Genomic DNA, 15,404 nt, shown 5'->3' with positions numbered 1-15,404 from the left:
GACTTAATATGAAAAAAATGTAAAATATCTCATTAATAATTTTTATATTGATCATATTTTGAAAAGATAATGTTTTTACTGTATTGGTAAATAAATTATTAGAATTAACTTCACCTGGTTTCTGTTTTTGTTTTTAACTTTTTTAATGTTACTACTAGAAAATTTTAAATTACTTATATGGCTCACATATGTGATTCATATTTCTATCTGGTAGTGCTAATCTAAACAATTATAAGGTAAAATGTCATTATATTTAAAGTATACACAATTTTAATATATTAATATTATCATTAAAATGTGTATTAAACTGAAACGCAAATTTTTGAATTATTTATCATAGTTTCCAGTAAAAATTGTTTTCTTCTAAAACATTTACAGTTATCTATTTAAGTTAAAAAGCAAGTTGTGGGCTTTCCTGGTGGCGCAGTGGTTGAGAATCTGCCTGCCAATGCAGGAGACATGGGTTCGAGCCCTGGTCCGGGAAGATCCCACATGCCACGGAGCAGCTAATCCCGTGCGCCACAACTACTGAGCCTGCGCTCTAGAGCCCGCAAGCCACAGCTACTGAAGCCTGCACACCTAGAGCCCGTGCTCCGCAACAAGAGCAGCCACCGCAATGAGAAGCCCGAGCACAGCAGCGAAGACCCAACACAGCCAGAAATAAATTAATTAATTAATTTAAAAAAAAGTAAGCTGTAACTAATAATGGATTTCAGACTTTGAGATTTTTGAGGAAGTAATGTTTATGGGATGAAATGGGCAAAAGTCATATTGCACAGGGTTGGAGTGAATCAGACCTCTTTGTAAGGAAGTGACCTTCATGATAATGAAAGGAAGGAGAAATGACTGTGGTAGGATGTAAAATAGATGAGATGGACATTGAACCCTATAATTGGACTTCTTTTTTTTCCAGATGTACACCTTTAGATTCTTTTCTGTTATAGGTTATGGCAAGATATTGAACATAGTTTCCTGTGCTGTACAGTAAATCCTTGTTTGTTTTCTATATAGTGGTATGTATCTGTTAATCCCATACTCCTACTTTATCTCTCCCCCTCTCCTTTCCCCTTTGGTAAATGTAAGTTTGTTTTCTAAACAATCTAAAAAAATAACACAAATCAACTTATTTACAAATCACAAACAGACTCACAGGCATAGAAAACAAACTTATGGTTAGAAGACTTTTTTTTTAATTTAATAAGATATAATTAAATTCTCAAATAATTAGAAATTCAGCTTTATTTAAACTATTCTGATTCAAAGCCAGTGGTTCTTAAACTTCTTTGTGTCGTGGACCCCTTTGAAAGTCTACCATGAACAAGTCCATCACCACATTCCCTGGGCATAACCTGCTAGTTCCTATCTTTCTTTCTTTCTTTTTTTTTTAACATCTTTATTGGAGTATAATTGCTTTACAATGGTGTGTTAGTTTCTGCTGTGTAACAAAGCGCATCAGCTATATGTATACGTATGTCCCCATATCCCTTCCCTCTTGCGTCTCCCTCCCCCCCCATCTTCCTTTGTATGTACCACTCCTGCCCCCACCCCCCTCTTCTCCTTCCTGCTGGTAACCTAATGTGAAAATCTCTTGCCTTTTTAGAGTGTCTTTTGGAGGACTTAAAAGAGAAAGTGTTTTGTTCTGTTTTTCATCAGTGGTGTTAATAGCTATTTGTGCCAACTTCCAGCAGGGCCCCAAGGGAGCTGAACAAGGAGGGGTTCACCTCCCTAGGAACTAGATTATAAGTGCTACGAAGGCAGGGATTTTTGTTGTAATTGCCTCGGGCTGTGTGTTCTGTGTGCCTAGAATAGAGCCTGGTACATAGTAGGTGTTACATAAGTAGTCACTGAATGAATGAGTAGGGGAGAGAGCTGGGTCTGGAACCTCCAGCTTTCTAGACTTGATGAAGCTCTAAAGTTGGGCCCATAAGAATCAGGACGCCTTAATGCAGACAGTGGATGTTGGATACTGGAGAGGGAACAGGAGGTTAGAAGAGGGAGAGGCTTAAAACAGATTAAGGGGATGTATTAGTTGCCTATTGTTGCTGTCACAAACTACTCCAGACTAAGTGATTTAAAACAATACAGATTTTTTTCTCTTGTAATTCTGAAGGTCAGCAGTCTGAAGTCAGTTTCACTGGGCTAACGTCAAGGTGTCGTTGGGGCTGGTTCCTCCTGGAGGCTCTAGGGGAAGATTTGTTACTGAGCCTTTTCTAGCTTCCAGACGTCACCTGCATCCCTTGGCTTTTGACCATTTCTTGCATCTCCAAGGCCAACTGCATCATGCCTTCTTTCCTCTCTGATTTCTGCTTCCCATCCTTAAATCTTCTCTCTGATTCTGACCTTCCTGCCTCTGACCCTTGTGATTACATTGAACCCCCCTGGATAATCCAGGATGCCTTCCCAATCTCAAGATCCTTCATCACATCTGCAGGGTCCCTTTGACCACGGAAGGTAGCATATTCACAGGACGTGGACATTTTTGGAGGCCGTTACTTAGCCTACCAAAGGAGACTCTAAAAATAAACATGGTGCCCTTTGTGTTTTTGCCAAGTGTGTCTGGGCCTTGCCTGGCTTAAAGCCTCTTAATTGACAGGACTTCTTCCTCACAATGACTAGGAGGCCAAGGCTAAGAACAGTGGTTATATATGTTCCACCACTTCTCGACAGCATATTGTCAGTTTGCTTTGGTCTGTTGCTTTCCCACTCACCAAGGAGGTACCAACACATAGACCCTATAAAGGACTGAGCTAATCCTCCTCTAATTTTGTCATTGGTAAGTGCCTATTACAGTTCTTAAGAAGTTGATGAGGAAGTGCATACCTGTGACTTTGAACGATTCGGTGTATGGAGGGATGGTATTACACCTGTCCACCCAGACTTAACTGATGGAGATATAGGAGCTAGACTTGCTGTCCTTGAACAGAGTGGACTGCAAAAGCAAGAAAGCCAACTGACCTTAAGAACCTGCTGTATAAAAAAATAAATAAATAAAATTAAATTTAAAAAAGAAGAAAAAAGGAATCCAACTGGCTTTATTTAAAAGACATGTGGATTGTATAAATTCACACAGGAGGGAAAGGCATTCTTTTGTACCTTAAGTAATAATTAATGTTGATGAGCATGTACCAGGTGCCAGACCATGTTCTAACTACTTAACATTTTTAAATTCATTTAGTCATCATGAGAACCACATGAAGTCATACCATTATTGTTCCCACTTTATAAATGAGGAAATAGGGCATGGAAACGTTAAGTAGCCTAAGGGTACATGGCTAGCAGAAGAGGGGGTCGGGATTTGAACCCAAGCCATCTGGCTCCAGAACCTGCACTCTTAACCAATATCCTGTATACATCTTCCAGCAGTGTGATGTAATGGTGCACGATAGCCTTGCTGTAGTAGGTACAGTGCAAAATGGACTTTAGCTGGAAGTGTATTTACTTACAGGTATTATTGTCTAATGGACTTTACTCGTGAGATAAGAGGTCACATATAGCTAATGTTGGAGGAAAGCATAAAGGTTGAGAGAAAGAAAGTGGAAAGCCTGGTCTTTGATATTGACGAGGTGATTTGGAGGTTTAATAATTGCATGTTCTCCCTTTTCATGCCTTCATGCCCCCTTACCATTGGCCTGTAGGATCTGTTCCCCCTTCCCGGCATGTTTCCGGCTTCCCCGTGTTGCCAGTGGTCTTTCTTGAGCTGATTGCTGCGTGCGGCAGGACTGATGGCTGACCCAGTCTTCTCTGCTGGGTTCCTTTCGTTTTCATAAATGAAGAAACAAATTTATTGTTATCCCAAATCCACTTAAGACCAGGATAAGAACTTGTTTACCCCATAGATCCTATTCTTTGGCTACTTTGCCAACCTGTGCTAATAACCATCTAAAAAGAAAGTATTTTAAAAATCCTTGATGAAAGGTGAAGGAGAGGGTTGTGTGAAGAGGGGCAGACTGGAGCCAGCTGCTGATAAACTGGAGCAGGTTTGAAACATGTCAGCGAAGACATGGAATTCTCCCCCCCCCCACCCCCACCCCCCACCCCCGCCGTGCAGACAAGCATCCTTTGTCTTAGGAGGTTATGGCTTAGGAAACCAACCTCTAGAGCTTTTCAAAATTCTGTGTCCTGATTCCTTTTTCTTCTTGATGAAGCTGATGGGAGCAGTAGGAAGCATTTCCTCCTTTTAGGAAGAAAACTTTTGGGGGCATATTTAATAAAGAAAAACCAAGATGCAAAGATTTGGGGCTTATTTTAAATGTTACTCTTCCTTGTGGATTGAATTCTGACTTGAAATACCAAGGGTGCCACCCAAAAAGGATCTGGAAATAGTGCCTGAAGGCAAACATGTTCTTGCCTGTGCTGATTTGATTCCAGAATGACCAGTTCATAATAGGAAAGGGGGCTTCAGCATGAGAAGATGTCATTGTTTTATTTGACTTTGTTCCAACGTTCTATAAATTCTTTCTCAGTGCTGTTTCCAAGCAGTAACCAAGAATCCACGTTTTCTGGGTGTGTTTGTTTGTAATCGATAATGTATCCTCCAACTGCATCCACCAAAGGCTCGTCTACTTGCAGTAAGTGACATGTGTGCAGTGCACTGTTTGAGTGGGAGACAGGAGACAAGGCAAGGATGACGGGAGTCAGCATTGCCAGCCAGCTCTCCTGCTAGAGCTACTACGAGTGAGGGTTAAACACAGCAACACCCTTCCAGGCAGCAAAGAGGAAAGGGTCACAGCATTGGTTATGTAACTGTCATCTAATAAAAGGAAACAGTTCCTCAGAAAGCCATAAATCTTTTCTAGGTCTGGAGTTTTCAAAGAATTTTGGCTAGGCAGTGGGTTAGCAAAAGTATTCTTGAGGTTACAGCCCTCTGTCTTGGATGCTGTGTCAGGAGCATAAACACCCACCTGCCGTACTTGCCAAGCAGTATGGGCCATTTGGCACGGCCTCACCCTAGCTCGCCCACCTTGTGAGGACCCTGATCATTTAACTCATGCCTGAAGTTATTAACTCATGCCTGGAAGGTCCATGTTTTATATTATCACTGTTCCTCTCCTTGGAAGACAGTACTTTAACAGTGGGGCAAGGAGGAATGATAGGTACCTGATATTGATTCAGTCAGCACGTTTATAGAGTCCTCATTCTTTTTAGGTCCTGGAAATCCAGTGATGAACCAGGCATACTCGGTCCCAGTCTTCACAGTCATATATAAAATCGGGAGTGGGGGTATGATTTTCTTTTAGGTGGAAATGTATAGTTGTGCTCAAATTTTTAAAAAACATAATTAAAAACTGCAGAACTGTCCGTAATAACTCAGAGCATCCCAGGCCCATGCATACACAAGCTTTCTTCTCTTCTCAGGACGTTTTGATAGGAGTGCTGGCACAGGCTTCCTGTCATTCATTCATTAGAGTGTTATCTTCATTTCTGGGAGAAATTGAAATGTGGAGGAGTGCATGAGTAGTGCTGAAACAAAAGAATCGGGTGTGCAGAAGGTTACCATGGGAACAAGACCCTCTGCCTCCAGCTTCTGTGAAGTAGATTCATATGATAAGTACTTTAAATTCTCATTTTTAAGCAAAAACTTGGTCTAATGATATTAAAATTTCAAAAACTTTAAACATACTGGTTTTCTATATTTGTGTGCTTCTGTTTCTGTTCTCTCTAGCACGGGTATGATCCCTGAGAGGAAGGACTAAGCAAATGGGAGCCTTAACCGATGCCAGGGAGTCTCCAGGACCCTTGGTTCTGTATTCTCTCCATGCCCCTCCCTTCCCCGGCCCCCAGCTCCACCTTTCTTCTTTGGGATTTGCTGGGTGCCCTGAACTGAAAGTGTCTGTGGGGAGCTGTATTTAAACCTAGCAGGCTCTGTGTTGTGTGGTATTAAGGGTAAGAAAACCCTTCGTTTATCTCTTCACCCCAGTCCTTTCCGTCATATGTCCAGGTTGATTTTAAAGGTTTTTTGTTTTTTAATAGTGATCTTGGGGTCTTCTTATTTATTTTTTTATTTTATTTATTTTTGGCTGTGTTGGGTCTTTGTTTCTGTGCGAGGGTTGTGTGCTCACGGGCCCAGTTGCTCCGCGGCATGTGGGATCCTCCCGGACCAGGGCTCGAACCCGTGTCCCCTGCATTAGCAGGCAGATTCTCAACCACTGTGCCACCAGGGAAGCCCGATTTTAAAGGTTTTGACAGGATGATGAGAATCTTTTAACAAAAACCATCCTAGAGATTTTAAGGATCAAACAGTAGCTCTCAGGATGGGAATGAGGGCTACCAGAACATTTTTGTTGAGAACATTTCTTCTCACATTCCCATTTTTAATTCAACCCTTATCCCTTTATTATCAACCCAGAGAGAAAATTTCAGAGAACACTAAAATGGAATGGGAGAAGATGTACAGTCTGCTGGGGAGGAAACCCTGTGAGACTTTACCAGATCAGGATGTAGGGATTCTCATTGAGAAGCAACAGCCCTGTATTTCTGTTGAGTTAACAGATTTCCTATCAGTGTGAGTCTGGTGAAGGATTCATAGATGAACTTCATCTTGTTCATCACTGATTTTGATTGATTGATGATGGCTGCCTGGAGTACAGCTTCTGCGTGTGGGCAAAGCACCATCGTCAGTGATGCCTGCCGTGGCTTAGTGGAGTTACTCTTGCCATGCGTTTGCTCTTCCTGACCTAATGTATTAAAAGAAATTGATGCTTTAGTGTCAACGTGACCACTAAAACAAACAAAACAAAGCAAAGCCAACCCCCAAAAAACAAACAAAAATCCAACAAACCCAAACAAATAAGCCCCAAATCTCACTTATCCACAGCAGAATAGAATTTCGTTTTGGTAGAGAACAGAATGTTCTGTTGTTGCTCTGTTAGGAAAGTATTTCCAGCAGCACATAGTTTGCTGCCACTTATCTGGAATATTTCTTTGTTTAGTGAAGATATTTTATTATATAATAGCCATTTAGACATGTGAAACCTGCCTGGTATGTTACATGTCTCCAGCATAAGTGAATATGACCCTCTCTGGTGGGATACTGCAGCCACGTAGACTGACAGCTCATTCAAGTGAGGAAGGTATCGGGGAATGATCTGAGTTTGCTTTAGGCAGATGGATATTAATGAAGGAAAAGTACCTTGAAAGGATGCCATTCCGAGAAAGGCACAGGACAGCGCTGATTATAACCAGAGCCCTGCTTTCTGTGCTTCTCCAGCTAGAGCGCTCAGTGCTGAGCTTCTTAGTGGCCTGGAATCCTCCCTACATCAGGTGAGGGAGGGGCCGGTCTGGTAGGGTTTTCAGTAAGTGCAGCTGGCATTGAAGAAGCGTGGGCTGAAATGGGTCTCATTTCAGTGACCCTACTGGACAGGATTGTAAAAGCTTGTGCTGGGAGTTCGTTGTCTTCACTGGTGACCTTCACTGTGCCTCGAATAGCTCTGGGAATTCCATTTGTGGTCAGTAAATATATACTGATTTGATTTACCAGTGAGTAGAGCAAGGTAGAGCCTGACTTCTTTGCAGAGGTTACGTTCTTGGTAAAATAGCAACAGAACAAAATTCCTTGAACGGGTTCCATCTTCATAATTTTCTTTAATTTGTTTAGAACACGAATTCGATGTATTCACGCATCAAATATTTGGCTGTCTTTTGTATTCCAGGTGCTACGGTCAGGTCCCGAGCATAGAGTGTTGAACGAAACAGACATGACCTCTGTCCTCTAGCCCTTGCTAAGAGAGACAAAGGTAAACGAAATCATAATATAATTAATTATGATCATAGTAGGTACACCGAAGGAAAAGCACAGAGGTTTATTAGGACATAAAATAAGGGTGCCTAACCCAGCCCACAAGGGTCAGGGAAGGCTTCCTGGAAGAGGCGAACTTTAATCTGAGACTTGAAGGATGAGTGGGGCAAAGGGGAGGCAGCAGGGAACAGGGAGGGCTAAGATGGTGACTCCCAGAGGGTTTCACCTGGCACCCATGAAACAGTGTTTGTTCATGCTGTGTGGCTGGGGATCAGAACACATTGCTGGCCCCCACCCTCCTGGAGGCTGCACCTAGGGAGGCTGTCAGCTCTTCTGCTGTCTTGCATATCTTGCCGTAGGATAAATCTACTGTGAGAGTCTTTACTGTGTTGATGTGTGTAAATTATTTGCTGAGATAGTTAAACAGTTGGTCTTTTTGGAAAGTAATATATTTCTTCTTCAGTTCCAGCTGTTAGCCTTTTTTCTGGATGTCTAGGTTGAGGGCTGGCCAGTAGTAACAGAGCAGTGGGCACCTGCAAGCAGAGGCTACAGTAGGTGTAGTAGTTCAAACACAGGCTCTGGACTCAGAAAGCCTCTGGCTCTGGGTTCAAACTGAGGCCCAGCTGTTTCAAGTTTTGACTTAAGTACTCTTAGCCTTGGTTTTCTTATGGGTTTATTGGCCGTCTCATAAAGTTGGCTTGAGGATTAAATTAGATGAGGCAGCGCATGAGAAGCCCTGGGCTTGGCGCAGTGACTGGCGGTCATGATTATCAATTGTTTGCTCCTTGACATCCGCTGAAGCATGTCATCCTGTGCTAGGCACATGGGAAGAAATTTTGTTGGCTGACTGATGAAACCAGATTTGTTGTCTGCATTAAATAAGTTTTAATCTCTTTTGTAGCTGGGCGGATTTACTGTACCGTCTTCAAGTGCTCTCAGGAATGCTCGTCCCTGACATGCCAATGACATGACCTGATGAATTTTAAGAAGACTGTTAGTAATGGTATGGGGACATTTAGCCTCAATTTGTAGGTCTTTTCGGCCTCCTACGGAAGGGAGAAAGTGATGCTCACAAAAGTATGTGTGCTGAGTGTATCAGAAGAGGCTACATCACTGTTGACTTTGTTTTTTCCCTGAAAATGGAGTGCCACATTTAAGACCATCACTTGATAAAGCAACCACAAAAAGCCTAAGGAGTATCCGGTCCCTGCAGCTCTAGGAAGTATTAGAGGAGAGGTTACAGGCCTTGAGCAGGCTCCTCAAACATGGCCCTGTAGTTCTCATCTTGAAGTCCCCACCTCCTGGGAGGCTGCCCTTGTGTTTCTTGGTGGTCTGACCTTTCTCTGCATAGCCAAGGAGCTCACCCGGGCAGGCTGCAGTCATTTGCAGTGCTCATGTGAAGTATGGATGTGATTAGGTGGAGGGAGAAGAAGCAAGAAGCAAGCAGTTTAATTTTCCTTTGGACGTGTCAAATAGACAGCTGAAAATATGCATCTGTGAGAATTCAGAGCCACCGGATGCTGGTGATGGTGAGTCAACAGTCAAATAGGGCTAACCTGGGTTTCTGGTTAAGAGGCAGTGCTTCCAGGAAGCCTTTCCCGGTTCATCAGAGGTTTCTCAAAATCTAGACGTTAGCGATGATGACATTAGAATTTTGGTGGGAAAAGAAAAAGAAAGGTTGTGTAACATGATTGGTTGTAAAACATGATCATTTTGGTAATGCTACAAAGAGGAAATAATGAAGGTTTTGTGCCAGAAAGAAAAATTCACTGGGCTGAAGTAGATTTCCGTTAAAAAGTTATCCTTCAAGTAAGCCAAATTGCTTCACAGACTCATTCAAGTTTCATCTAGGGAACCAGAATGCTTTTCTCTTTGCTTCATTTGGCTCTCCGGCTTTCTTGGTTATTGAAATAATACCTCATTCTTTAGTAATACTTTCTTGGCCTGTTTGTAGCTCAGCTCACTTAGTAAAATATGCAAATTTGCCAAAAATAACCGATATAATTTAACATAGAAAGCTTTGAATTATGTTTTAATTGTGCCAGTGTCTAAATAAAAGATGGGTGGCTTCGTTTATATTATGTTAAAATAAATAGCATAGATATTTCATTAGTATTTTGTTTTTAATCTTGTACTTGGGCAAACCTTCTAGAGTGATAAATGAATTTTCCTTTTCATTGGGAAAAGCCAAGTTACTGTTGTTTTTGGTCATGTAGTTGCATTCCTCAGACTGTAACAGTTAGCTGAAGACAAGAAATTGGAAGAGATCTTTGCCACTAAGATATTTATTTCCTAGATTTACATGATAATGACCTTATGAATGGTTTCTTATTTTTTCAATTTTCTTTGAACATTTTCTTAAACGACACTTGGAGCTAAAAGAAATCACAAATATTTTGCATTTATATGAAAACCAGCTAAAAACGAACTTGTCCTGATTACATAATACCTAGAATTCCTGTGGCTCTGAATTCTCACACATGCATATTTTCAGGGAAAGTTAAACTCTTTTCTTCTCGCTTCTCCCCCTTCCTCCTAAGTCCCTGTCTACCTGAATAGTTTCATGACCCACCTTGATGCCCAGCTAGAAACTTTGACTAGAAACCACAATGTCTTCCTTGACTTTTCCATCTAATGAGTTTCTCTATTCTATTAACTTTCCCACCAAATTATTACCCTAATGTGTCCTCCCTTTTTGATTTCCCACTGCCAAGGCTTTATTTTCACTTGCCCAGGTTAGCATCTCACTGGGCTGCTTATGGTCTGTCTCTCGCCACTTCTGTCTCAATTGTCTCTGTCTGATTGGATGGCTTCAGCATGTCCATCCAGCAGGTTCTCCTTATCCATAGCATAGATTAAGCCCAAGTTCCTCAGTAGACAGTGAAACCTTTATAGTCTAGCTCTGACCCGCTTGCTTTGCAGCCCTCGTTCTCTGCCCCTGTTCCTCCTGTGGTCGACACCTCGCCTCGCTGAACCTCACAGTTTTCCCAACGAGATTCAAACCTGCGCCCACGTTGTGTCCCTGCCTGCAGTGCTCTGCCCCCCTTCTCCCCATATTGCCATCCTCATCCCTGATGACTCCTCACACCTTTCCTCACCTCACGCCCTGCCCTGAGCTTTTCACTGTATGTTTCTGTTAATAAGTCCTATATCGCAATTAATTGGTTCCATGCCTCCCATGGGCCACTCAACTCTGAATGTCAGGAGGTAAAGGATCGTTTCTTACTCCACCTTCACGTAAGGAAATAATCTTTCCTTGCCATGTAACTCAGCTTATTCTGTATTGGTTCTTGGTTTTATACTATCATTTCTTGATATATACTATTAGTGGCAGAGTCAGAGAGCTTGAAAATCCACCTGTGGATATATATCCCAAAGATTTGAAAACAGTGACTCAAACAGATACTTGTATGGGAATGTTAACAGGAGCATTATTCACAATATCCAAAAGGTGGAGACAACCCAAGTGTTCATCAACAGATGAACAGATAAACAAATTATGGTATGTACCCACAATGGAATATTATTCAGTCGTAAAGAGGAAAAAGTTCTGTATCCCTTAACATGAATGAACCTAGGAAACATTATGCTAAGTGAAATAAGCCAGACAAAAAGTACAAATATTGTTATGATTCCAGAAATATCTAAAATAGGCAGATTCATAGAGATAGAAAGTAGATTAGAGGTTATCAGGGGCTGGGGAGAGGGGGAAATGGGGGATTATTGCTTAATGGGTACAGCATTTCTGATTGGGGTGAGGAAAGTATTTTGGAAATAGTGATGATGGTTGCACAGTATTGTGAATGTAATTAAAGCCATTGAAAATGGTTAAAATGTATATTTTACCAGAATGAAAAATATATAGTTCATATAATTTTTAAAAAGTTACTGCCACCAGCACCCTTATGCATATATGTTCCAACATGTAGTTAGTTATATACAAGCATTTTTTCTTCCTATATCATTTATGTTTATCATTCTTACCTTCTTAATATATCACAAATTTCTTGAAGTCAAGGACCAGTCTAGATAGAAAATATTCTTTAAGAAACATGGTTTTTGTTTGTATAGGGTTTGAAGTTGGATGTTTTTGAAATTCTGAAACTTTTTGGAGAGGGTTTGACATTTTATTTGAATCTTAATAAACTCAGAGTGACAAAGTGACATGAAGTCACTGAGTTTTGAAACGTAGATGTGTTTTTCTGACCTGCTGTCTAGGAACTGTGTGTATGAACCCTGATCCCATTGGGAGGAAAGCCAAATAGTCCAGCAAAGTGTGCTTTCAGTTGCTCCTCTTGCTGTTTTTTTTTTTTTTGCGGTACGTGGGCCTCTCACTGTTGTGGCCTCTCCCGTTGCGGAGCACAGGCTCCGGACGCGCAGGCTCAGCGGCCATGGCTCACGGGCCCAGCCGCTCCGCAGCATGTGGGATCTTCCCGGACCGGGGCACGAACCCGCCTCCCCTGCATCGGCAGGCGGACTCTCAACCACTGCGCCACCAGGGAAGCCCCTCCTGCTGTTTTAAACAAGGGGTTTGGATGATGAGGCCATGTAGTTGGGAACCATATTGATTATTTTCCCTAAGTCCCTTTTAAAGGCAATTAAAATGTAGATGTTTACCCAGAATATAAATAGATTTATTCTTCTAGGGAGTTAAAATGCATTTCTTTGTCTTTTAAGCTCCTATGGAGACTTTTAAAAATAGAATAGATAATGATGACAAGCTAATACAATTTACATTAAAATGAGTTTAATGTACATGTACATTTATAAAAATAAGACCTCAATTTTTTTACTTGAGTGCCAGGATTTTCTTTGAAAAGAAGTGAGATATAAATGGGAGAAAATGTTAGCCTGTGTTTACTATTAATCATCTCACATAAATCTCTGGTGTCTCATTCACCGTGTGCCTTGAATTTTATATTATGGAGTCCACCCAGAAAACTGGTAAGGAGCAATGATGCGCTAAATGCTAAAGGGCTTATGGAAAACTAAGCTTCCCTTGTACTACTATTCCAGAAGTCAACATTAGACATTATTGTTGGTTTCACCTTCATCACACTTTTAAAGAAAATGCTCTAGTCCTGTGTGATAGTTATTTCTATCCAGCTTTTCCTGCCGCTCTGAACTTGCTCAGGAAGTGTGCTCTAGGGAAGATCCCAGTTTTTAGTGTGCATTCGCATCATCGGGCGATCTTGATAAAATGCAGGTTCAGATTGGGGGAGGTAGGTGGCGAGATTCTGCATTTCTGGTGAGCTGTCATTTTTGATGAGCTGTTAGATGATACCAATGTTGCTGGTCACTGGACCACATTTTCAGCAAGAATACTCTGTTTCAAATATCTGAGTTGATGTTCTGTTAAAATTGGATGCAATCTAAGGTTGCCAGAAAAAAATACAAGACATCCAAGATGTCCTATGCAGTATTTGCACATGGTTGTATTAAAAAATTATTCATTGTTTATCTGAAATTTAATTTTAACTGGACTAGACACAATACATGTGTGTGCAAGTACACACAGCACACACACTGGCAACTCTAAATCGCAATCTTCAGTCATATATGAAGTCATTTAAATGTCATATATTAGATTTAAATGATATGATTATTTTTATTTTGAGAGAAAGGACACAGAACTAGGTTTGTTTCACACCTATTTTTTAGGCACTAACTTAGGTGTTTTGCTCATATGCTTTTCAATACAGTAAAATATGTAAGCATGAACCCTGTCCCCCTCCTAGTATCTGTGGAATTCTTGAAAAATAGTGAAATCTGTACATTCTAAAATATACCTGAAAGCACAGAAATGCCCTGGATTATTAATGTTTTAAGCCAACCATACGAAGTAATAAGGTCTTTATATGATACATTTAAATTTAGACTCTTTTATAGTTTTTTTCTTGTATTTTCTGGTACCGTGTACTGTTGATATTTTCAAATCCTGTACGTATAATAGTATTACATGAGGATGATCTGTTGTCTATGAAAGCACACAGAAGAAAGTGTAAATGATTTTCTTTGTTTTTTTTCCAGATTCTTTACAGAGTTGGAAGCAAGACATCAGAATAATATTTTCATAGATGACATAAGTGACATTGTGGAAAAACACACAGCATCCACATTTGACCCATATGTGAAATACTGCACAAATGAAGTCTACCAACAGCGGACACTACAAAAATTGTTGTAAGCAATATTGAGTGTTACAGTTTTAATTATCTCATTTTAATTAGGTCACATAGATCGAAATTAATGGATCTCTTAAATTATATTTAGAAATGCCTCCTGATGGTCTATTTTCCAGAGAGAAATTTTTTTTCTTTTTATAAATTTTTATTTTTTGATGTTGGGGCTAGGAGTTTTTAATTAATTTATTTATCCATTTTTTCTGTGTTGGGTCTTCGTTTCTGTGCGAGGGCTTTCTCTAGTTGCGGCGAGCGGGGGCCACTCTTCATTGCGGTGCGCGGGCCTCTCACTATCGCGGCCTCTCTTGTTGCGGAGCACAGGCTCCAGGCACGCAGGCTCAGTAGTTGTGGTGCACGGGCCCAGTTGCTCGCGGCATGTGGGATCCTTCCAGACCAGGGCTCGAACCTGTGTCCCCTGCACTAGCAGGCAGACTCCCAACCACTGCACCACCAGGGAAGCCCCAGAGAGAAATGATTAAGAGGATTGCTTTTAGGGTGAGGGCATTTGATTAAAAAAAATCCAGTTTGTAGAGAATTTTGTCTCTAAAGCAATTATGAAATTGTAGCTTGTTGCTATTTTCCTTCTTTCTTTCTTTTTTTTTTTAATTGCTGCGAGACACGGAGTTGGTGATCAGTGATTATCATTCTAAATGGTGAGAAGATTGTTCTCTAAGCTGTTATTTGACCATTAAGTAGCCTGAGGCCAAGATAGAGTTTTTGAGTAGGTTGAACTAGGGCCTAGGAGCCAGAGCTTTCTCAAGTATCCTAATCTTCCTCCATTCAAATGACAACTCTATTCAGTTGTTTATAGAAATTGCTGATTTTCCCCCTTGGCGTAGTTAGGGGTTAAGGAGAGCAGGGGAAGGTCTGAAGGAAGGCAGTTTTTTAAAAAAGTTCTTAAAGGCTTTAACTATGAAACAAAAAAGAATTAAACTTTAAATTTCCCCCCATACTTTTTCCCTTTGTCTGTTTAGGTTACTGAGCATTTTGTGATATATATGCTATCTCTATCCTTAAAAGAGTCAGCAATGGTTCAGTAATGTCTATATTGCTTTCTTGCCGGGGTCGGGGGCTTATCACAAGGGGCTATCTATTTGACAGTGCAATTGTACATTGCTGTAAACTCAGTTTGAGGGCTGACTGGCTGTCATCATTCTCCTCCCCTCCTGTGCGTTGTGGCATTTATGACGGCAGCATGGAACCCAGGTCAGTTTCTATGCAATGTGTGAGACCCTGTGGTCATGGCTGCTTAGAGAAACAGCCCCCAAGTTGGTGAGGAAGGCTGATTATGCCCCTTCCCCCTCCACATTCTCATTAAAATCTCGTCCAGGCAGGGTAGAAAACCCACAGCTGCCAACGTCAAAGGAGGCTATTAGTACAAAGCAGGGTTTGTAGGCACTACTGACATTTTGTCCTAGATTAGTCATTGTTGTGGAAACTGCCCTATACATTGTAGCATGTTTAGCAGCCTCCCTGGCCCCTGCCCA

General features: G+C 41.1%; 1 protein-coding gene across 6 annotated transcripts in view; it reads left to right on the top strand.

The window, feature by feature from the left end:
- Window positions 1-15,404, top strand: part of ARHGEF26 (Rho guanine nucleotide exchange factor 26) — a 182,613-nt gene that overhangs the window by 71,443 nt on the left and 95,766 nt on the right. For all 6 annotated transcript variants that reach the window (XM_019934378.3, XM_073803695.1, XM_073803694.1 and 3 more), the window contains one exon: window positions 13,766-13,918. In XM_019934378.3, the coding sequence (XP_019789937.2) occupies window positions 13,766-13,918 (153 nt within the window). The remainder of the gene's footprint in view (window positions 1-13,765; window positions 13,919-15,404) is intronic.

Source organism: Tursiops truncatus, chromosome 4 (genome assembly GCF_011762595.2).
Source record: "Tursiops truncatus isolate mTurTru1 chromosome 4, mTurTru1.mat.Y, whole genome shotgun sequence".
NCBI classification, from domain to species: domain Eukaryota; kingdom Metazoa; phylum Chordata; class Mammalia; order Artiodactyla; family Delphinidae; genus Tursiops; species Tursiops truncatus.
Note: the sequence above shows the minus strand (reverse complement) of the source record. Positions and strands in the feature narration are given on the sequence as shown.